The sequence below is a fragment of the Passer montanus genome, unplaced genomic scaffold (assembly GCF_014805655.1).
Source record: "Passer montanus isolate IOZ18808 unplaced genomic scaffold, ASM1480565v1 scaffold154, whole genome shotgun sequence".
Lineage (NCBI taxonomy): Eukaryota > Metazoa > Chordata > Aves > Passeriformes > Passeridae > Passer > Passer montanus.
Genome location: NW_024362494.1, coordinates 326,358 through 352,925, shown reverse-complemented (window position 1 = coordinate 352,925; position 26,568 = coordinate 326,358). Strand labels below are relative to the sequence as shown.

The 26,568-nt window shown below is 65.8% G+C and overlaps 3 protein-coding genes across 14 annotated transcripts; 1 reads left to right on the top strand and 2 right to left on the bottom strand.

Moving 5' to 3' along the window:
* Positions 1–312: 312 nt before the first annotated feature.
* On the bottom strand, positions 313–7,567 carry THBS3 (thrombospondin 3). Its single transcript, XM_039702212.1, has 23 exons — positions 7,418–7,567; positions 6,554–6,760; positions 6,165–6,421; positions 5,970–6,072; positions 5,734–5,760; positions 5,390–5,472; positions 5,243–5,294; positions 5,017–5,165; positions 4,717–4,857; positions 4,479–4,556; positions 4,245–4,397; positions 4,028–4,138; positions 3,819–3,926; positions 3,456–3,615; positions 3,249–3,367; positions 3,084–3,136; positions 2,740–2,933; positions 2,487–2,665; positions 2,325–2,373; positions 1,972–2,168; positions 1,723–1,895; positions 758–897; positions 313–612 (listed from the first exon to the last, which is right to left on the bottom strand). Exons 1-23 carry the CDS (start codon positions 7,494–7,496, stop codon positions 554–556), a joined length of 2,871 nt encoding a protein of 956 aa, XP_039558146.1. The 5' UTR covers positions 7,497–7,567; the 3' UTR covers positions 313–553.
* Positions 7,568–9,305: 1,738 nt separating this feature from the next.
* Positions 9,306–12,930, top strand: MTX1 (metaxin 1). Its single transcript, XM_039702270.1, has 8 exons — positions 9,306–9,500; positions 9,581–9,650; positions 11,069–11,148; positions 11,254–11,346; positions 11,634–11,816; positions 12,022–12,098; positions 12,326–12,480; positions 12,558–12,930. Exons 1-8 carry the CDS (start codon positions 9,420–9,422, stop codon positions 12,782–12,784), a joined length of 966 nt encoding a protein of 321 aa, XP_039558204.1. The 5' UTR covers positions 9,306–9,419; the 3' UTR covers positions 12,785–12,930.
* A 1,291-nt stretch (positions 12,931–14,221) lies between these two features.
* On the bottom strand, positions 14,222–26,065 carry LOC120498940 (lysosomal acid glucosylceramidase-like). Of its 12 annotated transcripts, none has more exons than XM_039702235.1 (13): positions 21,611–21,752; positions 21,371–21,534; positions 17,940–18,094; positions 16,877–17,003; positions 16,561–16,752; positions 16,342–16,488; positions 16,102–16,235; positions 15,661–15,833; positions 15,323–15,560; positions 15,019–15,243; positions 14,766–14,929; positions 14,568–14,693; positions 14,222–14,497 (listed from the first exon to the last, which is right to left on the bottom strand). In XM_039702235.1, exons 2-13 carry the CDS (start codon positions 21,414–21,416, stop codon positions 14,389–14,391), a joined length of 1,836 nt encoding a protein of 611 aa, XP_039558169.1. In that variant the 5' UTR covers positions 21,417–21,534; positions 21,611–21,752; the 3' UTR covers positions 14,222–14,388. The 12 variants fall into 12 exon arrangements, 11 of the variants coding, with proteins under 11 accessions (XP_039558169.1, XP_039558170.1, XP_039558172.1 ...); XM_039702236.1 differs by having other exon boundaries at positions 17,940–18,076; XM_039702238.1 differs by having other exon boundaries at positions 17,940–18,028.
* Between the last annotated feature and the right edge of the window lie 503 nt (positions 26,066–26,568).

Sequence of the window (26,568 nt, the reverse complement as noted above, 5' to 3'; positions counted from 1 at the left end):
ACCTGGTGCCTGCCGCCGAGCCGCGGTGCGCGCCGCGCAGTTCCCACGGAGCGGCCCGGGCGGCGGCGGCGGCGGCTCCGCTCCCTCCGGGGCGGCGGGAGGGCCGGGATGCGGTGCAGTGTTGTACTCTCGCCCACCAATATTGCACTCGTCCCGGCCTCCCGCCGCCGCGGGCTGCGCCTGTGGGACCGGCCGGGCGCTGCCCCGACCCCGCGAGCACCGGGAGAACGGCGCGGGACGGAGCCGAGAGCGCGGCGGGGACCCACGGCCCTCTCGGGCCAGCGGGAACCCGCAGGGACCGGGCGCGCAGGGTAGAAAACACTCAAAACTTTATGGCCAGGCGTGGGGCAAGGACCGGAGCGCCCGGGGCAGGCGTGGCGGGAGCCCCGGCACTGCGGGGCCCCGGTACTGGCAGTGCAAAGTCCGCGGGGGGCCGGGAACGGGGCCCGGCCGGGAGGAGCGGCGGGGCCCGGTGCGCCCCCGGGTGCCGCCGGTGGCGGGAGCCCGGAGCGCCGCCGGTGCCGCCGGCGGGGGAGGCCCGTGCCGGGCGCGGTCACTCGCGTCCCTCCAGCAGGAACCGGCGGAAGGGCTCGAAGTCGGCAGGGATGGTGTCTGTGGGGAGCAGCGCGGGGGGCGTCAGGAGCCGGCGAGGGGAGCGAGCCCCCACAAAGCCCCCGGCCCAGGACTGAGCCCGCCGCAGCGGCCAGGGAGGGAGGGGATGCTCGGCCGGTTCGGGGGTCCCGGGGGGCCTGCTCACCGTTGCAGCGGTACTGCAGGTTGGACCAGATGATGTTCTCCTGGGAGAAGCAGAAGACCCCCAGCCGGCCCCCGCGCATCGTGGTGTCGATGATCACACCGGAGTCGGCCACCAGCTGCGGGCCCTCGTACAGACGGACCCTGCCGGGGAACGGGGCCCGAGCGGTCAGCGGGCCCTCACCGGGACCCCGCCGGGGCCAGCTCCGGGATTCCACCGGGCCCCCACCGGGGCAAACATCGGGATCCTACTGAGCCGCCATCGGGGCCAGCACCTGGACCCCACTGGGACCCCTCCACGACCAGCACCGGGCACCGGGTATCCCGACCCGGGAACGGTGCACCGGGCTGGAGCCGGGGCATCCTGCGGGAGACTGGGCCGGGGGCACCGGACCGGCTGGATCCTCGGGCCGGGGCCCCCCGCCGTGGCCGGGCTGGAGCCCCCCGCGCCGCCCCCGGCCCGGCCCCGCCGCCTTTGTCGGGCGCTTTGCATGTGAAAGGCGCCGGCGGGGTCGCCATGGCGACGGGACAATGGCCCCGGGGGCCCGGGGGGCGGAGGGCCCGGCGGCGGAGCCCCCCCGCCGCGGCCGCCCCGGCGGGAGCCTTAAAGGAGAAAGGCGGCTGCGGCCCCACCGGGCAGGCACCCTCCCCACGGCCCAAATCCCCCCACTGCGGTGGTCTCACGGGGCTGGATGCTCCCCCACGCCCGGCATCCCCACACTGCGGTGGTCCCACCGGGCTGGATCCCCTCACCAGGGGGGTCCCAGGAGGCACAACCCCTCCTCACGCACATCCTCCCACCCCCGAGGGGGATCCGCAGGGCACGACCCGTACTCGTGGTTATCATCAGGGCTGGCTCGCTCCAGGTTTCTCCCCAGTGCCCGGCATCCCCCCTCTGCTGTGTCCCACTGGGGTGCCCGTGGTGAGCACAGCCCCCACCCCAGCGCCCCCCGGGCCCCCCCTGCTTACCTGATGTAGCCCACCTGGGGCCTGTGTGCCAGCTGCCAGCGGTAGGACGTCTTGTCCCTCCAGCCCACGTTCCGGGGGTCCTTCCAGAGCAGGCGGACGTGGTCGGGCGTGTGGCCCGTGTGCCACAGAGCATTGCGCAGGTGCTCCCCGGGGCCCGTCGAGGATTTCACTGCCTGCAGGTGCATGGGGGCGTCAGGGGGGCCTGAACAGGGGGGCCTGACCCGGCCCGTGGGTGGGGCCACCACCCACCTTGAGCTGCAGCCCCGGCTCGGCCACAGCACGGAAAGGGGTGGCCTGCCAGTAAGTCTGCTCCGTCTGCTTCCACATCACCACGTAGAAGCTGGCGCTGTCCTGGTAGCTGAAGATGAAGCCGGCGTAGTCATCGTCGGTGATGGTGTTGACGTGGAAAGTGCCCTCAAAGTCCACCCCGTTGAAGGCTGTGTAACCTACGGGCAGGAAACGCTGCGGGGAGCCCTCTCTCCCCACGGGATTCCCAGCCCACCCACCCTTCACCCCTCATCTGTGGGGCAAAGAACCCCCTGCACAGTGGGGGAGTCTCTGGTTCTGCCCCCAGAGCCTGTGGGTGGGTGAACAGATCTTACCCACAGCCAAGCCCGGGTCACTGTTCATGGTCTGCACGATCTCCATGCCCTGCGGGGGGACAGCTGGGTGAGGGGCACCCCAGCACCCCTGGGGACCTCCCAGTCCCCTGAGCTGCCACCCTGCAGCGCGGCCCCCAGAAACACGGGGCGCAGCACCCACACCTGGTTGAGCACAACCCAGTTGGGGTCGATCTGGGCGTCCCCCTCGGGGTCGAGGATGACGGTCTGGTAGGCGCGGAAGTCGGTCAGCGTCACCTCGGCGCTCTCGGGGCACACGTCCAGCTGGTCCACCACCGTGTCGTTGTCAAAGTCCTCCTCGCAGACATCACCCACGCCGTTCCCTGGGGACAGGGGCTCAGTCAGGGCTGGGCTGAGCCCAGGCAGCCCTGCCTCCCCCTGCCCACGCCATGCTCACCGTCTGAGTCTTTCTGGTTGGGATTGGGAATGAGGCGGCAGTTGTCTGGGCCAGGTGCCACGTAGTCCGGGATGCCATCATTGTCATCGTCGTTGTCACAGTCATCCCCTAGCCCGTCGTTGTCCGAGTCCAGCTGGGAGCTGTTGGGGATCTCAGCGCAGTTGTCCTTGGTGTCCTGATGCCCATCCCCATCACTGGGGGCAAGAACGAGGTCAGAGCAATGACAAAAATGGGGATCTCCCCGAAGACCCCATTGTCCCTCCTGGCTGGTCCCTGAACCAGGAGCCCAGTTCTGCCGCCCAGGACACAACTGGGAGGTCACCCCACTGCAGTGCTATCCACACCTGTCCTCGTTGGTGTCACAGATGTCTCCTACCAGGTCACTGTCCATATCTGTCTGGAGGAGAGCGAAGCCCTAGTTCAGTGCACATCCTGGGCCGAGGAGGAGGAGCCCCTGCTCCCCTCTGGGCCAGGCCCCAATCACCCCAGGCCCCCAGGCCCAGCCATACCTGAGTGGGGTTGCTCATTTCAGGGCAACTGTCACAGGCATCCCCAACACCGTCCTCGTCCCGATCGGTCTGCAGAGGGTTGGGCACCTTGGGGCAGTTGTCCAGCATGTTTGGTATCCCTGCAAGGATAGTGCTGAGTGAGTACCCTCCCCCACGCTGGTGGGACAGCCCCCCTGGCACGGCCAGGCCAACCCACGAGCGGCTCACCGTCCCCATCGATGTCATTGTCACAAGCATCCCCCTCGCCGTTGCTGTCCGTGTCCCGCTGGTCGTTGTTGGGCACGTTGGGGCAGTTGTCACAGGCATCCCCAAAGGAGTCGGTGTCCGAGTTCTGCTGGTCCTTGTTGGGGAAGAGCCGGCAGTTGTCCTGTGGAGAAGAGGAGGGGGATGTTGGCACTGTGGTGGTGGGCAGCCACAGTGGTCAGGGCAGACATCTCCAGCACCCTGAGCCCACTCCCAAGCCACCAGCCTGCTGCTCCCCAGGAGAAGCATCTTGAGGGACCCAGAACCAAGCCAAAACAAGAAGCCCTCCTAAAGCCACTGCCACGGCCACTCGTCCAGCACAGCCACCTCCACATTCTTGACACCATCACCATCAGCATCGTCATCACATTGGTCCCCGATGCCGTCGTTGTCAGCGTCCTCCTGCCCAGAATTGGGCGTCAGGCGGCAGTTGTCCTGCAGGCACAGCCAGCATTAGGGACAGGGAGGAGATGAGGTCTGGAGCACAGCCCTGCTGAGGATCCTGCACCCCCTGCGCCTCCCCTGCAGCAGCCCACCTGCTTGCAGTGCTTGTTGTTGTCGATGCAGGGCAGGGGCTCGTCCGGGTACCCATCCAGGTCTGTGTCTGGCCCACACACATTGCCATTGCCAGCCCAGCCCACGTTGCACTGAATAAAGAAGAGATCAGGAGCTGGAAAGAGCCATGGCTGGAAAGGACCAGTGCTGCCATGCTGTACCCCCCACACCCTCCTCCTGTCCCTGTCCCCTGCTCACTGCACAGGAGATCTCCCCATTCCTCTCAAACAGGCAGAAGCCGTTGATGTCGCAGGGGTTGGAGGTGGAAGTGCTGCAGGACCTCTGTGGCACACAGCCCGACGTTTGGTTGCCCACAAAGCCCGACTTGCAGGGCCCACACTTGAAGGAGCCCTGGGGGAGAGAGGGCAGGGGTGGGATGAGGGAGCTGAGCGGCCCTGGGGGCCAGCGAGGGAGGGGGACAGCGCTGCTCACCAGCGTGTTGGTGCAGATGGAGTTGGGGTCACAGCCCCCATTGTTCCCATCGTTGCATTCATCAATATCTGTGCAAACCTGCGAGCAGTGTGGGAGGAATGCTCACCTGGGACCTCTCCCTGTGGGTGGCTCTGCCCAGTCCTGCCCACGGGAAGCTGTCCTTCTCCACAGGCACCGCGTCATCCACGCTGTCCTGCACTCCCACAGGGATCCCACAGTCCCATGGCATTGCACTCACCTGCTTGCTGGCCCTGGCATAGTCCACCCCCACTCCAGAGACGGTGTTGCCTCGATAGCCACGGGGGCAGGGCTCGCAGCGGAACCCGGGGACTGTGTTGATGCACTTGGAGCCGGGGAAGCAGGGGTTGGCATGGGCACACTGCAACAGCGGGAGAGACACAAACTTCACCCTTGGGCACAGCATCCCGCAGGGTGGCTGCTGCTCCAGGCCATGCCTGGGCATTCCCAGAGGAAACACCCTCTGCCTGCACAGCCCTGGCAGTGGCGGGGCTGCTGATGCCCCCCAGCCCGTGCCCACCTCCTCGATGTCAGCGCAGTGAGTGCCGTTGCCCTCCAGCCCCGGCGGGCAGGGCCCGCAGCGGTACCCGGGGTACTCGTAGGTCTCCATGCAGTCCACGCCGCTGAAGCAGGGGTTGGGGTTGCAGCGGGACCGGTGCTCATGGAAGCCTGAGGAGAGGAGAGGCGAGTGAGACAAGGTGGCCCTTTGCCCCACAAAGTGGGAGCAGAGCCTGGCCAGCACTCACCGCAGACCTGGCACTCCATGATGGTGTTGCGGATCAGAGACATTTCCTTCACCTGCAAGGTAGAAAAGCACGGAGCATCAGGAGGGTGCTGGCACTGTGCTCTGGGCAAATCCAGCCCAGGGAGTGCCAGCACGCCCTCAGTCCCACCTGGTCCCTAATGTCTTCCCGCAGCTCGGTCAGGATCCGGTTGAAGAGGGTCAGCTGCGTGACCAGTGCCTTGGTCTGCTCACCTGCCAGCAGCAGAAAGGAAAGGTCAATCCCTTCCCAGCACAGACAAAGTCTCCCAGGGCTGTGGCAAAGACTGCTCTGCCCATTGGCACTGAGCTGGGAGGAGTTGGCACCTAACAGCCTCTGCTCACACAGCGCTCTTTTCCTGTAGCACACCCCACAGCCTCTGACCCCACATGGGACAGGCTGTGCAGGGATTTCTGCCTCTGTACAGCCCCAAACGCCTCACGCCAGGCAGCGAGGGAAGCAGAGCAGGGACTTACCCAGGATGGAGGCCAGCACGCTCGTCACTGCAAGGAGAGAGACAAGACATCACCAAATGCTGCTGTCACACCCCAGCAGCGTCACCTCACATGGTCACTCCTGTGCAGCACTGCAGCTCCCACCTGTGTGGGGATACTAGGCCAGGAGGGACAGGAACATCCCTCTGTGCTGTCACCCCCCACCTCCTTGTGCCACGGCCCACACGCGTGACCCCCAAAGCCCCCCAAGCCGTTACCTGCACTGTGAATGGACTCATCTCCTTGGAAAGGGCACTCACTCAGGGCCCCCACACGGCTCATGGACCCTCCCAGGATCAGCTTCATCGACTCCACAAACCCCTGATGCGTGTGGGGAGATGCAGTCAGCCTGAGGGGGCTCTGCCCATCCCCAAGGGGGCACTGGCTGGGCTCTCAATCCCCCTGGCACTCACCTGCATCCTCTGGTAAGCCTTCAGCCCCGTGCGCACCTCGATGGACTCCACCTCGGCCAGGGGGATCTCCGAGAGCTCGGGCAGCCCCACGCTGGAGTCCGTCTGCTTGCAGTCCACGTAGAGCTCCACGCTCAGCGTGTCCCTGCGCAGCCCGCTCAGGCGCACGATGACAGAGTGGCTCTGCCCGTCCGCCACCTGCGCGTGCTGCAGGTTCACCGAGTGCACCTTGTTGTCCTCCCGCAGGTACCTCACCAGGACTGCAGCGGAAAGGGGCCGTCAGCTCCCCCCCAGCACCGGCAGCACCCCGAGGGCGGTGTGAGCCTGTTGCTCTTCCCTGCGGGAGCTCAGCCCCGTCTGGCTCAGAGCAGGGCCAGCCCATCCCCACCCACCTTTGTTAATCTTCCCCACGACAGAGACCTCCAGCCACCGGGTGTTGTCCTTCTTGGAGTAGAGGCCGAAGAGGGTCCCCCCCTGCTTGGGGGGCAGGCGGAAGGTGGACAGGAGGTACACGTCGTTGACGGTCAGAAGCTCCATGCGGATCTTGTGGGCCACGCTGGCCATCTGCCGAGCCTCGCTCACCAGCAGCAGGTCGATGACTGCGGGACACGAGCACCGGGGTCGCCACCGCACCGGCTCCGGTGCCCGCTGCGGTCAGAGCGGGGATGGGTGGGGGTGTCCCTGGACCGCCGGGCTCTGGGGGGACCAGGGAAGCCCGGGGGGCTCCGGGCCCGCCCCGCGCGGTGGCGCTCCAGGACCGGCCGCGCCTCCGAGCAGGACCCGCGGAGCCCCCGCACCGCCGAGACCGGCAGAGTCCCGGAGCCCGCCCCGCTCTTGGGGCTTCCCCGCATCCCGCTCCGCGGAGCTCCCCGCGGGCCAGCCCCAGTAAGCGGCAGCCGGACCGGGAGACCTTGGAGGGACCGTCGGGCCCCCGATACCGGCTCGGGGCGCTTAGCGGGGAGCGCGGACAAGCGCTCGGGTGCCCTCCCGTTCCGTGCAGACGCACCGGGCAGTCCGAGAGGGGCTGCGGTGCGGGGTCAGCCCCCGGCGCGGCACTCCCCGCGGCCCCGAGCCAGCACCGGCGCCGCGCGGTGAACGTTCCAGCGTCCCCGGTGCCCGCAGCCCGGCTCCCCCGGGGCGAGCAGAGCCGCTGTCAGCGGCCGCGGGACGGGGTCTGCCGCCGCCGCCCCCCGAGTGTCTCCCGTCCCGCCGCCCCTTCGGGGCCGCCCCGCCGCCGCCCCGAGCCCCTCCGGTACCTTGCAGCTCCTGCCGCGCCGCGGCGGCGGCGCCCAGCAGGAGCAGCGCCAGGAGCGCGGGGCTCCCCGGTGCCCCCATGGTGCCGCCGGTGCCGCCGGTGCGGAGCGGAGCGCGGCGGGGCGGGGTGGCGCACGGGGGAGGGGCCGGCGGGGCCGGCGAGGAGGAAACAAAGAGCCGTCAATCACCGGGCGCATCCCGGGGACACCGGCGGGCCACCGGCCGCGGCTCCGGCCCCGGAGGGGGGCACCGCGCCGGCGAGGCGCACTGAGCCCGGGGCTTCGGGGACCCCCCGGCACTGCCGGCGCCGGGGCAGCCCCCGTGCACAGCGCCGGTTCACCGGGAGGTCAGGCGGGGGGGCTGGGGAGCATCCCGGCCCGGCAGAGCGGCACCGGCCGCGGGGCCGTGGGGTGCCCCACGGCGCGGAGCCCCGCGGGCCGGCAGAGCCCCGGGGCCGCTCGGTACCGCCGGGGGATGCTCGGGCCGCGGAGCCGCTCCCGCGGAGCTCCGGCCAAGGCGGGCGGGCGGCCCGCGGCGTCCCGGCCGTGTTTACAGCTGTTTCCCCCGGTGCCATAACAACCGGCCGAGCCCGGCCCCGGGGCTGCCCCAGCCCCGCGCCCCCGGGCCGGCTCCGCGCCAGCGATCCCGCGTAACGAGGGGGTGCGGGCGGTGGTCCCGAGCCGCACACGGGGCGTTTTCCCTCCGCCGCTGCCAGCGGGCTCCCGGCCCGGCTGCTGTCCGCCGAGAGCTGCGAGGGGGTGCGGGGCCGAGCGGGGTGAGCAGCGCGGAGCTGCACTGAGCTGAGCAGTGCGGGGAGATGCGGGGCGCAGCAGGACTGGGCGGTGCGGGACCGAGAAGCGTGAGCAGTGTGGAACCGAGCCGAACTGAGCCGTGCAGGGCAATGTGGGGCCGTGCGGGGCTGAGCAGGACAGAGCAGTGTGGAGCTGAGTGGTGCGGGGCAACGCAGAGAGATGCAGGGCGCAGCGGGGCTGTGCGGTGCGGGGCACAGCAGGGTGGAGCAGGGTTCAGCTGAGCTGAGCTGTGCGGGGTAATGCAGAGAGATGCGGGGCACGGCAGGGCTGTGCGGTGCGGGGCCGAACAGGGTGAGCAGCGTGGAGCTGAGCGGTGCGGGGCAATGCAGAGGCATGCGGGATACAGGGGGGCTGTGAGCACGGTGCGGGGCACGGCAGGGCTGTGCGGTGCGGGGTGGAGCAGCGTGGAGCTGAGCTGAGCCGTGCACGACAGGCGGGGCACGGTAGGGCTGTGTGGTGCGGTGTGGGGCACGACAGGGCTGTGACACGGTGCGGGGTCATGGCAGGGCTGTGAACACGATGCGGGACATGGCAGTGCGGTGCGGGGCCGAGCAGCGTGGAGCTGAGCTGAGCTGAGCTGTGCGGGGACAGGCGGGACACGGCAGGGCTGTGACACCGTGCGGATCATAGCAGGGCTGTGAGCACGGTGCGGGGCACGGCAGGGCTGTGTGGTGCGGTGCGGGGCCGAGCAGCGTGGAGCTGAGCTGAGCTGTGCGAGGACAGGCGGGACACGGCAGGGCTGTGACCCCGTGCGGATCATAGCAGGGCTGTGAGCACGGTGCGGGGCACGGCAGGGCTGTGTGGTGCGGTGCGGGGCCGAGCAGAGTGGAGCTGAGCTGAGCCGTGCGGGGACAGGCGGGGCACGGTAGGGCTGTGACACCGTGCGGGGCACGACAGGGCTGTGACACGGTGCGGGGTCATGGCAGGGCTGTGACACGATGAGGGACATGGCAGGGCTGTGACACCGTGCGGATCATAGCAGGGCTGTGACACCGTGCGGGGCCGAGCAGCGTGGAGCCGAGCCGAGCCGAGCCGAGCCGTGCGGAGCGGGACGCGTTCCGCCCCAAAGGCCCCGCACACACCACACCGCTCCGGCCCCGCCGGGCTCCGCTCACGGCCGGGACCCCCGGCGGTGCCGCCCCGCGGCGGGGGCGGGCGCGGCGCTGCCCGTCCGGTTCCGGGTCGGCGGAAGATGGCGGCGCCCATGGAGCTGTTCTGCTGGGCCGGGGGCTGGGGGCTGCCCTCGGTGGATCCCGACTGCCTGGCCGTGCTGGTGAGCGCCGGGGCCGGGCGGGGCGGGCGGGGGTCCCGCGGGCAGACCCCGCTCTATCCCCGCGTCCCTGCCTCCCGCAGACCTACGCGCGGTTCACGGGGGCGCCGCTGAAGGTGCACCGGGTCACCAGCCCCTGGAGGAGCCCCTCCGGTAAGGGCCCCGCCGAGGATACCGGCAGCACCGCCGGGACCCCCCCCCACCCCGTGCAAGCCCCGTGGTCCCACTCGCCACCCCTGCACCCTCCACGCGTGACGCCCCCCACCCCATTTCAGCCTCCCAGCCCGTCTGATCCCTCACGTCCTGTGGCCCCACACCGCTGACCCCCTGCCCTATTGCAGCCTCCTGTCCCAGTGCACCTCTCTTGCCCTAGGGCCTCTGCTCCCCACGTGGCACCACCATCCTACCCTATTGCACCCCCTGTACCCCTGCCCCGTTATCACCATCCTACCCTATTGTACCTCATCACACCCCCTGTCCCATTACCCTATTGCACCCCCTGTACCTTGTCACACCCCCTGCCCCGTTACCACCATTCCCATATTGCACCCCCTGTACCTCATCACACACCTGCCCTGTTATCACCATTGCCATATTGCACCCCCTGTACCTTGTCACACCCCCTGCCCCGTTACCACCATTGCCACATTGCACCCCTTGTACCTCATCACACCCCCTGCCCCATAATCACCATCCTACCCTATTGTGCCTCATCACACCCCCTGCCCCATTACCACCATTTCCATATTGCACCCCCTGTACCTCATCACACCCCCTGTCCCATTACCACCATTTCCATATTGCACTCCTTGTACCTCATCACACCCCCTGCCCCATAATCACCATCCTGCACTATTGTACCTCATCACAGCCCCTGCCCCATTACCATTACCCTATTGCACCCTCTGTACCTCATCACACACCTGCCCCGTTACCACCATTGCCATATTGCACCCCCTGTACCTCATCACACCCTCCCACCCCATAGCACCGCTCGTGTCCTGGGATGCACCCTCTCATCTCGTTGTACGCCGTTGTGTGTCCCCCCACCATTGCACTCCCCTCTGTCCCATCCCCACCCCGCCTTCTCATCACCATCCCTGTCCCATCACACCCCCTCTTGCCCTATTGCACCCCATGCCCCACCACACCCCATGTCCCACTGCACCCCCCATCCCATTGTGACTTGTGTCCCATTGAACACTCTCATTGCACCCCCCTTTTTTCTGTTCCCCCATTGCTCCCCTGTCCCCTCACTCCCCATTGCACTCCCCTGTCCATCCCCACCACACCCCCCTTCTCCTGGAACATTCCCCATTTCCCCTCACATTCCCCATTTCCCCTCACATTCCCCATTCCCATCACATTCCCCATTCCCCATCACATTCCCCATTTCCCATCTCACAGCCTCCACCCCCTCCCCTGCACTGCTCTGTCCCCACCTCACCTCACACCCCTGCGCTGCCCGTGCCCCCCATCCAGGCGTGGGGGTCCATCCCCACTGCAGCCCCCCGCACCCTCCCCTGCCCAGGGCACAGTGGCTGCAGCCCCCACTCCCTCCCTGCCCACAGGGCACCTGCCCGCGCTGAGGACACGGGACGAGGGCACCATCTCCAAACCTCAGCAGATCATCACCCACCTCAGGAAACAGGTACAGGGGGGCTTGGGGCCCCTCAGGGAAGAGGGGACTCTGTTGTGTCACCCAGGGCTGGGATTTGGGGCGTCCTGTGGGATCAAACTGGGGTTTTCTCTGCAGAAATACAACGCTGACTACGACCTGTCGGCCACGCAGAGCGCGGACACGCTGGCCTTCGTGTCCCTGCTGGAGGAGAAGCTGCTGCCAGTGCTGGTGAGGCTGCGGGGAAGGGGGGCTTGCTGGGGATGGGATCTGCTCCCTGGAGCTGTGCAAGCAGGCTTGGGTGTGCCCAGATGCCAGCAGCAACCTCCTGGGAGCCTGGCATGGCTGGGATGGGGTTTGGGGTGGCAGCCGTGGGTTGTGCAGCCCAGGCTGGGGTCTGCCCTTGGCCCTAGTGCTCCTGCAGCCCCTCATGGTCTCCAGGGTGGCTGTGCCAGGCAGGGGCTCTGCTGTGCCAGCAGCTCTGCCGTGGCCAGGCTGTGGATTGTTCTCCACCACAGATCCACACGTTCTGGGTGGATGCCAAGAACTACGTGGAGCACACGCGGAAATGGTACGCGGAGACCATCCCCTTCCCCCTCAACTTCTTCCTGCCCAACGCCATGCACAAGCGGCACCTGGAGCGGCTGCAGCTCATCTGGGGGGACGACTACATGGAGGATGAGGAGAAGGTGGAGAAAGAGGTGAGGAATGGGGTCTGGGAGCAATGGGAAATCCCTGTGAGGCTGTCCAGGGGTGAGTTTATGATGCTCGTATCCCCATTCATCTGTTTTGCACCTTTAAGATTGGTTCTGACAAAATCCAAACTGGGGTCTGGGTTCCCCCCCGGCTGCCCTGAGCGCTGTGGTGGTACCTGGGCAGGTGACAACCCTCTGTCCTCCTCTGCAGCTCTACCGGGAAGCCCGGGAATGCCTGACACTCCTCTCCCAGCGCCTCGGCTCCCAGAAGTTTTTCTTTGGAGACTCGTAGGTGGCCAAAGTGGGGAGGGGAAGGGGCCTGAGAGCCCCCCACACCCCAGCAGGGCTGAGACCCCGTGGTCTTCAGGGGGGTTGCAGCCACTTTGGGGGTGGAACAGGCTCTTGGGGGACTGTCCCAGGGAGGGGGAGCCACGTGCTGTGCCCTGGGGGTGCCTGGTGGGTCTGGGTGGCCATGGGTGGGGACAGTGGCCCAGGCACGGCTCCCTGTGCCCCAGACCAGCCTCCCTGGACGCCTTAGTGTTCAGCCGCCTGGCGCCGCTCCTGAAGGCCAAGCTGCCCAACGGGAAACTGCAGCAGCACCTGAAGTCCCTGCAGAACCTGTGCAACTACTGCACCTCTATCCTCAGCCTCTACTTCCCCTGGGACGGAGGTGAGAGCCACCCCCTGCCTCACCCTGCGGCCGTGGGGTGACCGGCGCACCCCCAGCTGACCCCTGTGCCCCTCCAGATGACCCCCTGAGCACTGCCCCTCGGGCTGCAGGCACGGACAGCAGCGAGGCAGAGGAGGACCCCCACAAACGGCGCAAGCAGCTGCTGTCGGTGCTGGTGGGGCTGGTGGCCATGCTGGGCTACGCCTTCCTCAGCGGCATCGTCTCCATCCAGCGCGGCGGCGTGGGGCCGGCCGGCCGGCAGCCCGTCGCCCTGGAGGAGGAGGAGGAGGAGGAGGAGGAGTGAGGAAGAGCTGTGTGGCTGTTTCCCTCACAGCCCCTGGAACTGACTGTTTTTACTCTGGAAGCCTGGCAGCGTTGCTGCTCTGCTCGGTGTCCCACCGGGAGCCTCAGTCCCTGCCACACCAATAAACCTCCCTCTCTCCACTTGCACCCTCTCGTACTCCCAGCACCCCCAAGGCCCTTCCCAGTTTCCCCAGTTGCCCAGGCTGGGGTTTTGCAGCAGGCACCAATGGGTCGTGCCTGTGGCTCTGCCCCTCACTCCGGTTTTGGGTGTTGAGGTCCCATAGGGGGGACCTAAAAGCATCTGAGCAGTGTCCCTGTCCCTTCCCCAGCAGCTGTGGGGCCGAGCCCCACATCTCCCCTGCATCACTCCCATGTGGCAGCCCTCGAGGCAGTGCAGACAGCAGCTCTGCAGGGCTGGTACCTCCCCTCCACGCCGCTGCCAGCTCGGCAGCACAGCCGAGACACAAAAGCAGAGCCAAGGGCAGCCGAGGCTGCTCGTCAGGACACGTCCCCAGCCCGGGAGCGCTCCCCGCTGCCAGCGGGACACCCGGAGCCCCGCTCCAGCAGCCGGGATCCCTCCAGCGCTGACATCTGTTTGCATTCCAGCGCGCCTGCCAGCGCCGGGGAGCTCCTGCAGCTGGCACGGCCCCGCCTGGGCTGCCAGCGGGGTCGGGGGCGGCCGCCTGGGCTCCGGCTGCCCCCGCGCTCCCCCGGGCCACCCGGCGTGGCCGCTGCGGGTTTCGGGATGCGCAGATGGAAAGGCGGCGTGGGGCCAGCCCGGCACACAGCCCTCGCTTGTTTGGCCGCCGGCTGCCACCGCCAGCGGCATCCCAGCGCTGCTGCGGTGGCTGAATGTCCCCAGGCTGCGCTGCCGTGCCCCCCCGCACCCGGCTGCAGCAGCCAGGGGCCCCCACACCGGGCTGGAGCAGAGCCACGGTGCTGGGCCAGCTGCGGAGCCTCCCCCGTACTGGCCCAGTTCGAGGGGCCCCGCTGGGAGGGGGATGACTCAGTGCAAACCCCCCCCCAGCCCGCTCCCCTCTAACGTCACTCAGGAACTATGCGCCCCGTGCTCCCGGTTCCCATTAGCTGGAGGGGCTGGTGGCTGCTCCAGCAGGAGAAAGCACAGCCCCCTGCTCTGGCCGGGGAGAAGCTGGAGCTGCCGACGCCAGGGCTCTGCTCTGAATCCCGCCTGCGTGTCCTGACTGCAGCTTTGGGCCCTTCCCTGCCTGGGGGATGCTGCAGTGGAAGACAGGAGAGTGATGCCACCCCTTAGGGGGACAGCCCTGCAGCACCAGCGCTGGGGGATGCTCAGGAACCTGGGCAGAGGAGGGATGGCACCCATGGGGACGCAAATCTGCCTCCTCTGCCCCTGGCATAGTCCTGCCCACTGAGCTGGCACCAAGGGGACGTCAGGGGTTCAGACAAGTTTGTAGAAAACCTGTTTATTTTATGAAACATCTAGAAAAGCACAAGCATTGCAGCCCTAGGGTGAAACAGGTCCTCTGGGCCGCAGGGGATGTGCTGCAGCCCCAAGCCCGTTGGAGTCTTCTCTCCAAGCTGGCACCAGCAGCGTGTTCCTGGCGCTGGCACCTCTCCTGTGCCAGGCTAGGCTGGCTGCTTCCAGAGGAACGTCTGGATGGAGTCGCTGGGAGCCACGGCCTCGATGAAGCCGACGTGCGGGTCAGACACCCCAAAGGACACATCCGTGGGGGAGCTGTGGGGAAAGCAGGAGGCTCAGTGGGGTCAGTGGGGCCTTTTCCGGGGACCAGAACTGAGCCACTCACCGGTTCAGCACCACCAGCACCACGGCGCCGTCGGGGCGCAGGAAAGCCGAGTGCTCCAGGTCACAGCGGTGGCACTTCTTGGAGACAGCCAGTCCCACACGCTGGGAGCCCTCGGGGATGAACTTGCTGTGGGGACAAGCAGAGTGTGGTACCTAGGACCTGGTGCCTGAAGCCAGCCCCCGAGCCCCCCTGACCCACCTGAAGTGCCCCAGGTGGTAGAACATGGGCTGCTTGTAGAAGACATCCTTGCTGCTGTCCACGATGACGGGGCTGTCCACGTAGTTCTTGCTCCAGTTGGGGCCTCCCTCCAGGTCCAGGGCCAGGTTCCAGTCGGTCCAGCCCGTCACGTAGTTGTTGAGGTTCTGCAGGGCAGGGGGTGGTACTGAGCCACGGGCAGGCCCCGGGGCTGGCCAGGGTGGGCAGCGTGCCCACGGCTCCCACCAGGCCCTACCGACAGGATGCTGTGGCTGTACTTGCTCCCACGGTCCCAGCCACCCAGGACCACCCTGGGCTCCCAGAAGTAGGAGCCTGTGGAGGCCTCGGTGGAGAGGAGGAAATAGTCTGGGAAGAGGTGATGGGTGATGGAGAGCGTCAGGTCGATGGGTGCCAGGAAATCCAGGTACCAGTGGATGCCGATGCCGCTGATGTAGCTGGCAGCCACAGGGTCTTTGAGAACCTGGCAGGAGAAAAGGGTCACCATTGCCCAGGGCTGGGAGATGAGCTGTGGGGCCAGGACAGCTGCTGTGGGGACTCACCACCTCGGCCCAGTAGGGCAGCATGACCCTCTGGTCGTCCAGGATGATGAGCTGGACGTGGCGGTGGGAGCTGTTGGCCAGCGCCGGGCCCAGGTCCCGGGCAATGAAATCCCTCTGGTGCTCAGGGGAGAAGCCCAGGCACTGGAAGGGATAGAAGACGATCTCACCAGCCGTGGGCTCGTTCCCTGCTGTCACTGCCCAGAAGGTCAGGTTGTGTTTGGCGTATTCATCCAGGAACCTGGCGTAGGATAGGAGGTGAACGGCCCCGTCACACCTGTGCCAGCCCCAGCTCCAGGTATGGCACCCCTGGCATCCACCACACTCCCGTGGCTCCTCACCGGACAAAGTACTTGGCCCAGGCCTGGTGGTACTTGTCCCCAGGGCTGCCCTTCAGTGTTCCCCTCCCTGTCATTGCTCCATTCGTCTTCATCCACACCGGGGAGGTCCAAGGGCTGGCATAGAGAGACAGCGGCCTCTTGGCCACTGCCTGGGCTGCTTGGAGGATGGGGATCTAGGGAGAAGTGGGATGGCACAGAGATTGCTGGGTCTGTCCCAGTGCTGGACAGCAGGAGGAGTCACCTCCCTCCCCAGAGGCAGGAAGGTGTTCCCTTTCCCCATCCCACCTAGGAATACAAATGAGTCCTCTCCCTCCCTATTGGAAGTGATCCCCTTCCTATTTCATCCCATCCCATCCCATGGATCCCATCCCATCCCATGGATCCCGTCCCATCCCCTGCCTGCAGCAGCCCCAGTCCCTCAGATCCTCCTGCAGGACTCACCTTCATGTGCGTGTCCTCCTCGGTCAGGTTGAAGTGCTTCAGCTCGAAGTCGTCCTCAGCGTCGGCGTAGGTGTACAGGCGGACGGAGAAGTCAGTGCTGGCCATGGGCACCCGCACCAGGTTGTACTCAATGCCTGAGGACAGGGCAGGGGGTGATGGCCATCCTCCAGTTGATTTTGGGGGCTCCAGATCCCCCAGCCCCTCAGAACAAATCTCAGACCCCAAGAGCTTTGGGCTCACCTTCCTCGGAGAAGTAGGAGCGCAGCAGGTGGCTCTGGGCAGCCTTGGACAGGGACTGGATGTTGATGGCAGCTGCATCAGTGATGGAGCCACCAAAGCCCTTCACCTTCTGGAACCTCTGCGCCGTGTCCAGGGTGAGGTGGAAATCTGTGGGGACACACAGTGTCACCAGCCCGCCCTGCCGTGGAGGACAGGCCCTCCCGCAGCCCAGGGTGGCACCTGGGCTCTTGGCGTTGTGCTGGAATTTCCCCTCGCTGCGCTCCAGCCGCTTGCCGGCCTTGCTGCTCTCGTACTTGACGTAGGAGCCGGGGGCTGGCAGGACCAGGGGGTCCAGCGTGTCACAGTACATGGCACTGCAGGCACAGACCAGCGAGCCATGCCCAAAATCCTTGGCATCACAGGGACGGCCACCTGCAGCAGAGGAAGGAGCGGGTGGGCACCCAGGGCTGTGGCAGGAGCCCAGCTCATCCCTTTGACCCACAACAGACTCCAAATTCCCACCCTCCAAAGCCCAGGGACATGTGCCAGCACGTACCTGTGGCCTGCAGGGTTGCCTGTGCCAGCAGGAGCCAGCCCAGGACACTGGCACAGCCTGGCCCCATGGCACAGCCTGCCCCCATGGCACCTCTGCTGCGGCGGCTCCGACGATGCCGATGGACACGCTGGGAGCAGAGCAAGGTGTCAGCACCCCGAGCTTCTCAGCCTGGCCCAGCCACACACAGGGACAGAGAGACAGGGCAGGGAGAGCCCCAGCATCATCCCACTGCCCACATCACACAGACCCCTCCCTGCCAGGGCTAAGCCTGTCCTGCCCTCTGCCCGCTGCTCCAGCCCAGCACCCCTCTTCCCTCCCACCCCTCCAGACTCTACCAGCAGCTCTGGCTCTGTCCCAGGTGGGGGTGCAGCCCCCCAGGTGTGGGCAGCCCCCAGGCGTGAGCCACCCCTGCAGCCTGCTGCTCCTAGCTGCCCACGCTGGCTGTGCCCAGCAACTTTGTTCATTCCCATCAGCTCCCTCCCACTCCTTCTCCCTCCTCAGCCATTCCACAGCTGCGCCATGCCGTGCCATGCCATGCCATGCTATGCTATGCCATGCTGCACCCTGTATCCCCAGTGCCCCCCGAGCCATGCCCAGCAGCAAACAGCTCCACACTCCCAATCCCACATGCCTGGCGGCTGGGGCTTGTCCTGCCAGAGTGGTTTGGGGCTCCAGCCCTGGCATGGAGAGCCCCACATTCCCCTGTTCCTGCAGGGGCTCACACCTTGTCCTGTCCTTCCCGTGGTGCTGGGCAAGGAGCCTCTCAACGAGAGCACAGGAGGAGCCACCTCCAAGCCTCGGGACCCCGGTGCCAGGCTGAGGACACCTGGGGACCTCTGGCAGGGTGGGATGGTGCTGCCCTGCTGCTCCCCGAGCTCTTGTGGGATGTGGAGCAGGGCCAGGCAGCTGTCCCACCTGCATTGCCTCCCACTCCCTGCCAGGGAACGATGCCCAGCTCGGCCAGGGCACGGCCTCAGCATGGTCCTGCTGCCCAGGGCTGTCCCATGCCCATCTCCATCCCCATTCCCACCTGCTGAAGGCACCTGGGGCCCAGGGCACTCACCTGCTGCCAAACCAGCTCCTGCTGCCGCGGCTCTGTGGCAGCGGTGGCGGGTCCCGTGTCCCGGCTGTGCCTGGTGGGAGGGGACGCTTCTGGAGGAGCAGGAAAGGTGAGTTCGGAATGGGACAGCTCATGGGACTCTGTGTTTGAAGAGGAGCCTGGGGATGATTTTGCAACCTGGCTCCAGTGAGCTTTCCACACACCGCAGCATTTGCAAAGCTCTCCTGAAACCTGTTCCAGTGGCCAGAGGGAAGCTGGGGAGGGGAGGACGCCCTCCAGCCCCCCGAGTGTCTCCATCACCCCCCACAACCAGGAAGAGCCCCACGGGAGCAGCCCTGTGCCCCTGGGACACCTCGGGCAGGGCTGGCTGTGCCCACGCTGGCTCCCTGCTCTTGGCAGCACTTCGGCTTTGCCACCACCAGTGCCACAACCACGACCTGTGTCCCGTTTGTGGCTGCTCCAGGACCTTTCCTGGCACGGGCAGAGGTAGCAGCCGGTCAGGGCAGGGACTCCCGACCCCTCCTGGGGTGGGCACAGCCCGCCCCGGTCCCCTCGCCCCCGCCGTGCCCCCGAGGCCGGAGCTCCATGCCGTGGGCTGGGTGGAGCCAGCAGCAGCGGTTTATCATCGGCAAAACAAGTCTGGGCTCCACACCGTCTAATTTGGGATCCTTCCTAATTACAGGCATCTGCTCCGCGGGAGAAACAGGAGGAGGGCAGAGGCACGGGGGGGTGGCAGCTCCCCGGGGTCCCCTTGGGGCAGCTGGTGAGGGTGGCCAGGAGGAGACCCCCACCCTGGGACCACTGCCCCTCACTCAGTGCCACATCCCCAGCCAGGAACCACAGCCCCCAGGCAGGGCCACAGCCCCCGGCTGGAGATCACAGCCCCCCGTGGGAAACAGCCAAGGTGAGGAGGTTTTCAGCAAGCTGGAAGAGCAGGCCTTAGGAACAGAACAGAGAACTGGCTGCAGCTGCGCAGGCTGAACGTAGAAAATGTTACAATGAGCACTTTTAGTACTTTTAGTACTTTTAGTAATTGGCTGAAACAATTGTCTGTAAGCTTTTGTAATTACTATTGGCTAGAAAGTTTTTCAAGTGCTCTGTAACAAATAAATCTTCAGCTGCTGCTGGCTGTACCTGAGCTTTACCATCTTTTTATTGGCTGAATCATGTAATGAGGCTGATGCTGCAAATAAAGCTCAAGGAACGTACCCCAAGAGTCCCTTCCCACAAAGAAAACACCTCCCCAACACACCCCCACCCCAGGCCCTGCTCCTCCTGCTGGACACGGGGGTGAGAGCTCCGTGTGAGCCATCCCAGCACAGCAGAGCTCTCGTGTCCCTTGGGAAGGGGACATTCCCAACGTGTCAGGAACGGTGTGGCAGCAGGAGCAGGGCAGTGTCCCTGTGCTGGACACCGATGAGGTCACACCTCGAATCCTGGAGGTCAGTTCTGTGCCCCTCATGAGGGCTGCAGCACGTCCAGGGAAGGGGATGGAGCTGAGGAGGGGTCTGAGCATGTCCAGGGAAGGGGATGGAGCTGAGGAGGGGTCTGAGCATGTCCAGGGAAGGGGATGGAGCTGAGGAGGGTCTGGAGCTCCAGGAGGAGCTGGGGGAGCTCATTCTGGAGAAAAGGAGGCTCAGGAGGGACCTTCTGGCTCTGCACAGCTCCTCACAGGAGGGGACAGACAGGTGGGGGTCAGGCTTTGCTCCCAGGCAACAGGGACAGGACAAGAGGAAATGACCTCAAGTTGCATCAGGAGAGCTGTGGCGTTTCCCAGGAGAGATTTAGGTTGAATATTAAAGAAAATGTCTTCATGGGCAGGACTGTGCGGCCCTGGCATCGGCTGCCTGGGGCAGTGGTGGAGTTGCCATCCCTGGAGGGATTTAATGAACGTGTAAGGAGCACTTGGGGACGTGATTTAGGGCTGGCCTTGGCAGCGCTGAGGGAACGGTTGGGCTTGATGATCTCCGAGGTCTTTTCCAACCTCAAGGATTCCATGACTCTATTCTGTGATTCCAAGCACAGGCAGCCAGACCCCGCTGCCGTTGGGGCCAGCACTCCCCAGGAACATGGATAAAAGCACAGGACAGGCTGGTGTGCTCCAGGAACAGGCTGGGACGGAGCCCGGTGCCACCTTCACACCACACTCCAATAAACCAGCTGTAAATCCTCTGGGGTTTTCATTTTCCCCAACCTCAGCAGTTCCGTGGCTCCCACACAGGGGCATTGGCCAAGGAGAGCTCTGGCTTTCTCATTCCTGTACTTCAAAGGTGCTGGTAACGTTCCCAAAGGCACAGGGAATACTGAAACTGGTATTTAGGGAAGGCAAACAGGACGGGGAGGTCACTGCGGGCTGCGGCCGGTGCTGGCCACAGCCAGAATAGAGGGGACTCTGTCCAGAGGCCACCCTGGAGAGGTGGCACCAGCCTAATTCGTCCGTCAGGTTTGGTGGATGGGGACACTGATATCATTTACTCTGCCTTTCCGACAGCGTCTGACATTTGGATTTTTTTTTTTTTAAATTCCCCCTCAAAAAAAAGTAAGCTGGGGAAAACCAACAGCACATATGGAACGAATCAAGGGCTGGCAGCAGCGGAGGCTCCAGCTGCAGGGATAAACAAGGAGCCACCCGCAGGCCACGGGGGCCGGAGCCCCCGGGGCAGCCCTGGCCCCGGCGAGGAAAACCGAGCGATTTCCGAGCGCGCAGAGGAAACGCTGACGGGAAGGGCGCATTCCGCAGGGAGCGCGTCATGGCTTTACTTGGCGCCCGCCGCACACGCGAAGCTTTCAAGGGGGCCACGTGTGGAAGTGTGCTCCGGGAGACGGTGCAGGGGGAGCTTCCAGGGGGATGGGAAGCGCCGGGAGGGAGGGGAGGCTGGGGAGCAGCAGGTCCCGGTGCCGGGAGCGCACGGAGCCCCTCGTGCGGGGGCTGCACTCCTGGCAGGGCATCACCTTCTGCTCCCAGCCGTGAGGGATGCTGGAAAGGGTGCAGGAAGAGCTGACCCCCAGAGCCCCCCTGAGCCCCCCAGCACTCCCCTGGCGATCACTGCTGGCGCCACAGGTAGGTCTGGATGGAGTGAGCTGGAGCCACAGCCTCGATGAACCCCATGGCGGGGTCCTGGATCCCAAAGGGCACATCCCGGCCAAACCTGGGGGGCAAGAGGGGCTGAGCAGGCCGGCAGGGCTGGGGCTGAGCACCACCCCCACCCCCCGTTGAGGACCTGGGCTGACCTGTTGAGGACCACCAGGACAAGGGCGCCGTCGGGGCGCAGGACGGCCACGTGCTCCAGCTGGCAGAGGAGGCAGCGGCCGCTGCTGTGCAGCCCCACCCGCCGGGAGCCCTCGGGGATGAACTTGCTGTGGGGACAGCACCAGGAGAGGGGCTCTGCCCCTGGCCTGGGGCTGGTGGCAGCCCCCGAGCCCCCCTGACCCACCTGAAGTGCCCCAGGTGGTAGAACATGGGCTGCTTGTAGAAGACATCCTTGCTGCCGTCCACGATGACGGGGCTGTCCACAAAGTTCTTGACCCAGTTGGGGCCTCCCTGAAGGTCCAGGGCCAGGTTCCAGTCGGTCCAGCCAGACACAAAGTGGTTCATGACCTGGTGGGGCAGGGCAGGGGCTGAGGGGGGCTGCCCCAGCCCGGGTGGGCGGTGTGAGGGGGTCTGGGGGCTGTACCGTCAGGATGCTGTAGCTGTAGTGGTCTCCCCGCTCCCAGCAGCCCAGGGACACGGCGAAGCGGAAGGTGAAGAAGCCAGTGCAGGCCTCCGTGTAGAGGAGGAAATGGTCAGGGAAGAGCTTGTGGGTGGCCTCCAGGCTGCAGCCAGGTGGGACAATGGCATCCAGGTACCAGTGCACGGCCAGGCCAGCCACGTAGCGAGCAGCCGTGGCATTCCCCAGGACCTGGGGAGCAAGGGAGATGTCTCACACCGAGCCCACCCACGCCTGAAGCCTGCAGGGATGGACTCACGGACTCCATGTGGTCTCTCAGGGCCACCTCCCGTGGGCACCACACGCTGCAGCACTGCACCCCTTGGAGCAGCACCCTAGCATGGATCTGCTGCCCCAACGTGGCTTGGGCACCTCGCTGGGTGCAGTGCTAAGGGGGTGGGCACAGGTTTGCCCCTCAGCGGGCCCCTTGCCCCCTCCTGCTGCCTGGTGCTCCCTCCACACCCCCCTGGGGTGGTGCAGCCATGGAGGCAAGGGAGCAGCACGTTTTTACTTTCTTTCCTCCTAATATTAGGATATTTTCCTCCTATTCCTAGGCAATATCCCCAAACAGCACCGTGGGGGTGAAACCAAACCAGCCAAAACTCTGCCCGGCCAAGGTGCTGCCAGGTCCCGGGGATCCGGGGTGTGAGTGCCACCTCCTGTCCTCACTGCCGCCGGGCACGGGCGGAGGCGGCTCCGGCAGACCCGGTTTGCTCCCACTCTAGGGCTGGGAGAGGCCAGGGCTCCATCTCCCACAAAGCCTGGGGCTGGGGAGCGGGGCTGAGGGCAGGAAGGGGCGCTGCTCCTCACCACTTTGGCCCAGTGCGGGAGGTGGATGCGCTGGTCGTCGAGCATCAGCAGCCGTGTGCGGTGGGGGCTGCGGGCCAGCGCGGGGCCCAGGTCCCGGGCGATGAAATCCCGCTGCTGCGCGGCCGTGAAGGCGATGGTGGGGGCCTGGGGGGGCGTCAAGAGCCCCGCCAGCGGCTCGTTCTGTGCCGTCACCGCCCAGAAGGTCACGTTGCGTTTTGCATATTCATCCAGGAACCTGGTGCGGAGAATTGGGGGCAGAATCAGCTGTGCTGCCCCCTCCCCAGACCCCACCCCACCCACCGATCCTCCCGCTGTCCATCCCGGGCTGGTTCCAGACAATACTTGATGAAGTAGTTGGCCCAGGTCTTGTGGTACTTGTCCCCTGCCTTCCCCTTCAGCGTCCCCTTGCCACGGACGTCCCCGTTACTCTTCATCCAGGCTGGGGCGGTCCAGGGGCTGGCAAACAGCAGCAGCGGCCGCTTGCTCATGGCCAAAGCCCGGCGCAGGAGGGGAATCTGTGGGAGGGGGCAGAGGGACAGGGTCAGCTCCAGCTGCGGCTCCCCAAAACCACAGGGCCCGGCAGCACGGGAGAACTGAAAGGACCTCAGCGAGGGCTGGCAGCCGGCAAGCACCACCCCCGGCACAGCGCCGTGGCTGCTCACCCTGCCACTGCCAGCTGGGATGCGCCAGGACGTGCCCCGGAGGAGGTGCCAGCTCCCACAAGTGTCCCCAAGCACCGTGCCACGGTGTGCAGGGCTCAGCAGCACCCGCTCCCGGGGGTCCCGGCACGAGAGGGGACAGAGGTGCTGATGGCAGCGGCTTCAGCCTCCCACCTTCATCTTCACGTCCTCGTCCGCCAGCCTGAAGTGCTTCAGCTCGTGGTCGTTGGGGACATCGTCGTAGCTGTAGGGGCGCACGGAGAAGTCGCTGCAAGCCATGGGGACCCGGATGAGGTTGTACTCGATCCCTGAGGAGCAGGAAAAGCATCAAGAGGCACCGGAGCTGGCATCCAGGTGGCGATGTCCCTGCAGCGGGGACAGGCACAGCCCCCTCTGGCGACCCCACGGCCCGCTCCCCCCGCCGTGCTCTGGCTGCTCACCGCTCTGGGAGAAGTAGGAGCGCAGCAGGTTGTCCTGGGCTGCCTGGGACAGCTTCAGGATGTTCATGGCAGCAGCATCGGAGAGGGACCCTCCGAAGCCCTTCACGTGCTGGTGCAGCGCGGAGATGTTGAGCGTCAGCAGCAGCCCTGCGGGAAGAGCCCGGCTCGGTCCTGCTGCCTGGGGCCCTGCGGTGGCACCGCCACCCGCCTGTGACAGTACCTCTGGTGCTCAGGCTGCTCTGGAATTTCCCCTCGCTCCTCTCCAGCCTCTTGCCGGCCTTGCTGCTCTCGTACTTGGCGTAGGAGCCGGGGGCTGGCACCACCACGGGGTCCAGCGTGTCGCAGTAGGTGGCATTGCAGACACAGACCAGCGAGCCGTGCCCAAAATCCTTGGGGATGCAGGGTCGGGCGCCTGGGAGGCACGGGAGGGTGGCGGCTCGGGGACGTGTCCCTGTCTGCTCCCCCGCCTGCCCCGCGGAGGTGCCGCCGTCCCCGTGCTCCGCACTCCGGCACCTCCCGGGCGCCCAGCTCCGCGCTGCCCCGGGGTGCCCGAGCCCCGCTGCCACCCCCGGACGTCCCGGTGCTCACCTGCCACCTGCGGCACCGGCAGCAGCAGCAGCCAGCCCAGGATGCCGACAGCCCCCATGGCCCCTCCGCGTTCCCCCGGCTCTGGAAGGTCCCGGGGAGCAGCACCTGCGGCGGGGACACCCTGGTCACGGCAGGGACATGGAGGGGTCAGTGCCACGGAGCTCCTGCCGCACCCTCCATGCCCCCCGAGCACCCTGATCCTGCTTGGGGAGGGTCCATCCCCGCCAGGAGCCCGCAGCGCACCCGCCTTCACCCCGGCTGCTCCCGAGCTGCGCTGCCGCCAGCCCTCCTCCTCCTCCTCCTCAGCAGTGCAGCCTCCCCACCTGGCCTGCCAGGGAGCTGCTCGGAGACCTCCCCTCCGCAGCACGGCCTCTCCCACCCCCTCAGCTCCTCCTTGCTCTGCTCCCGGCCCGTACCTGCCCCGGGGCCGGGACCGCCGATCTGCTGCTCCCGCCGGGTCCCTTCACTGCCACGGCAAGGAGGGACAGGGACATGGTGCTGGCAGCTGGGCCCGGGTGAAAGGTCCACCCCTGTCACAGGGGCAGATCCGAGACCCCGCTGAAGGAAGAACTGATGATTTTGTCAGGCAGGGTGTGGGTGAGCCCCTGAGAGCCCAGCAGAGCCAAGGGCAGGCTGATGGCACGGCTGTCTGTCCTGCTGGGCACCTCCAACAGGACACCCACTTATCCCTGCCCGCCACCCCGCTGTCCCCACTGTCCCCCAGGAGCCACAGGGCCGTGCAGGAAGGTCCAGGACACCCAGGCAAAGCCAGTGAACATGGCTGCAGAGCTCAGGGCAGCCTAGGGGCGCAGCAGGGCTGGCCACACGGAGCTGGGGCTGCTGTCATTCCCTGCCCAAGCCTTTGGCAGCACTCTCCCCAACTCAGCATGTGCTGGGGAAGGTAGCAGCAGTGACAGCAGTGGCACAGCAAGCCCAGCTCCTGGGGCAACAACAGCAGGTGGACCCTCAAAGGTGACGCTGCTGTCCCAACACCATTCCAGGAGCAAAGGGCAGCTCTGGTGCTCCTGTAGCACTCCCTGCTTCTCCAGGAGCCACCCTCCAGCCCAGCAAGCCGAGGCTGAACTGGGCCAGCTCACCTGGGCACACAGACCCTCCCTGGTGCCATCTGCTGTGGACAGGTACCCCTCACTGTGGGGACACCCTCAGCACCTCCACCCAGGGAATGGAGAGCGGCCACAGCTCCCAGCCAAGCTCTGCTGGCCTGGAGCATCCACCAGCAGCTCAGGGCTGCCCTGCACAGGGTTAAACTGCTCCGTTAGCTCTCCTTCCATGGGTGGAGCAGCACTTTGTGACTAATTTTCTCCATTTCTGGCATATCAGATGCAGCTCTGGGGCAAATCAATTTATCAAATTTCCTCCTACCCCCAGCGCTGCCCTGCTGTGGGCCCTGCCACAGTTCCACCCCTGTGCTGGGAGCTGAGCCATGAGACACCTGGAGCCACTGGGGCTGGGGCAGATGGGGCCAGGGAGGCCCTGGTGACCCCTCAGGGGGCAAACAGGTGCCCCAGGAGGGAGCTCCTGTCCCTGTCCCGCTGCACCGTGGCTCTCCCACCTCCAAGGGTGATTAAGGTGTGACCAGACTGCTACACCCAGGCTAATGAGCCCCAATTTTGGGGAGGGATTAATAGCTCCTAAGGCAATCAGCCACCTTCCAGCTCGCTTCCAGGCATCCAGGATGCCCCCACTCACCCCTTTCCTATTCCAAGCTCCAGCTCTTCCTGCCCCCCATCCAGCACAGCCCCCCGGCTGGCTCAGCTCCCACAGCTCCTGGAAGAAAAACACTGCGGAGGCTGCTGGAGCTCATCCTTATCAACAGCAGCTGATAAGAGCGCCCTGCTGAGCAGGAAAAGTGAGAGCCAGGGACCGGGCAACGCCTCTGCTGGCACAGCAGATACCAGGAGCCCCACCAAGCCCCCAGAGCTGCTTCTTGTGGCCAAGCTCCAACGAGGGGGAGCTCCTGGGGGTCGCAGGGGCCTCGTGGCGTGGTGTGACAGCCCTTTGCAGTTCTCGGGTGGGTTCGTTCAAGGAGGTGGGGTCAAAGGGGCCACCAGAGGAACCAGAGGGTGAATTTTGTCCTCAAAGGAGCCAGAGGGTGAATTTTGTCCTCAGAGGAGGCAGAGGGTGAATTTTGTTCTCACAGGAACCAGAGGGTGAATTTTGTTCTCAAAGGAACCAGAGGGTGAATTTTGTCCTCACAGGAACCAGAGGATGAGTTTTGTCCTCACAGGAGCCAGAGAGTGAATTTTGTCCTCAGAGGAGGCAGAGGGTGATTTTTGTCCTCAGAGGAACCAGAGGGTGAATTTTGTCCTCACAGGAGTCAGAGGGTGAATTTTGTCCTCAGAGGAGGCAGAGGGTGAATTTTGTCCTCAAAAGCACCAGAGGGTGAATTTTGTCCTCAGAGGAACCA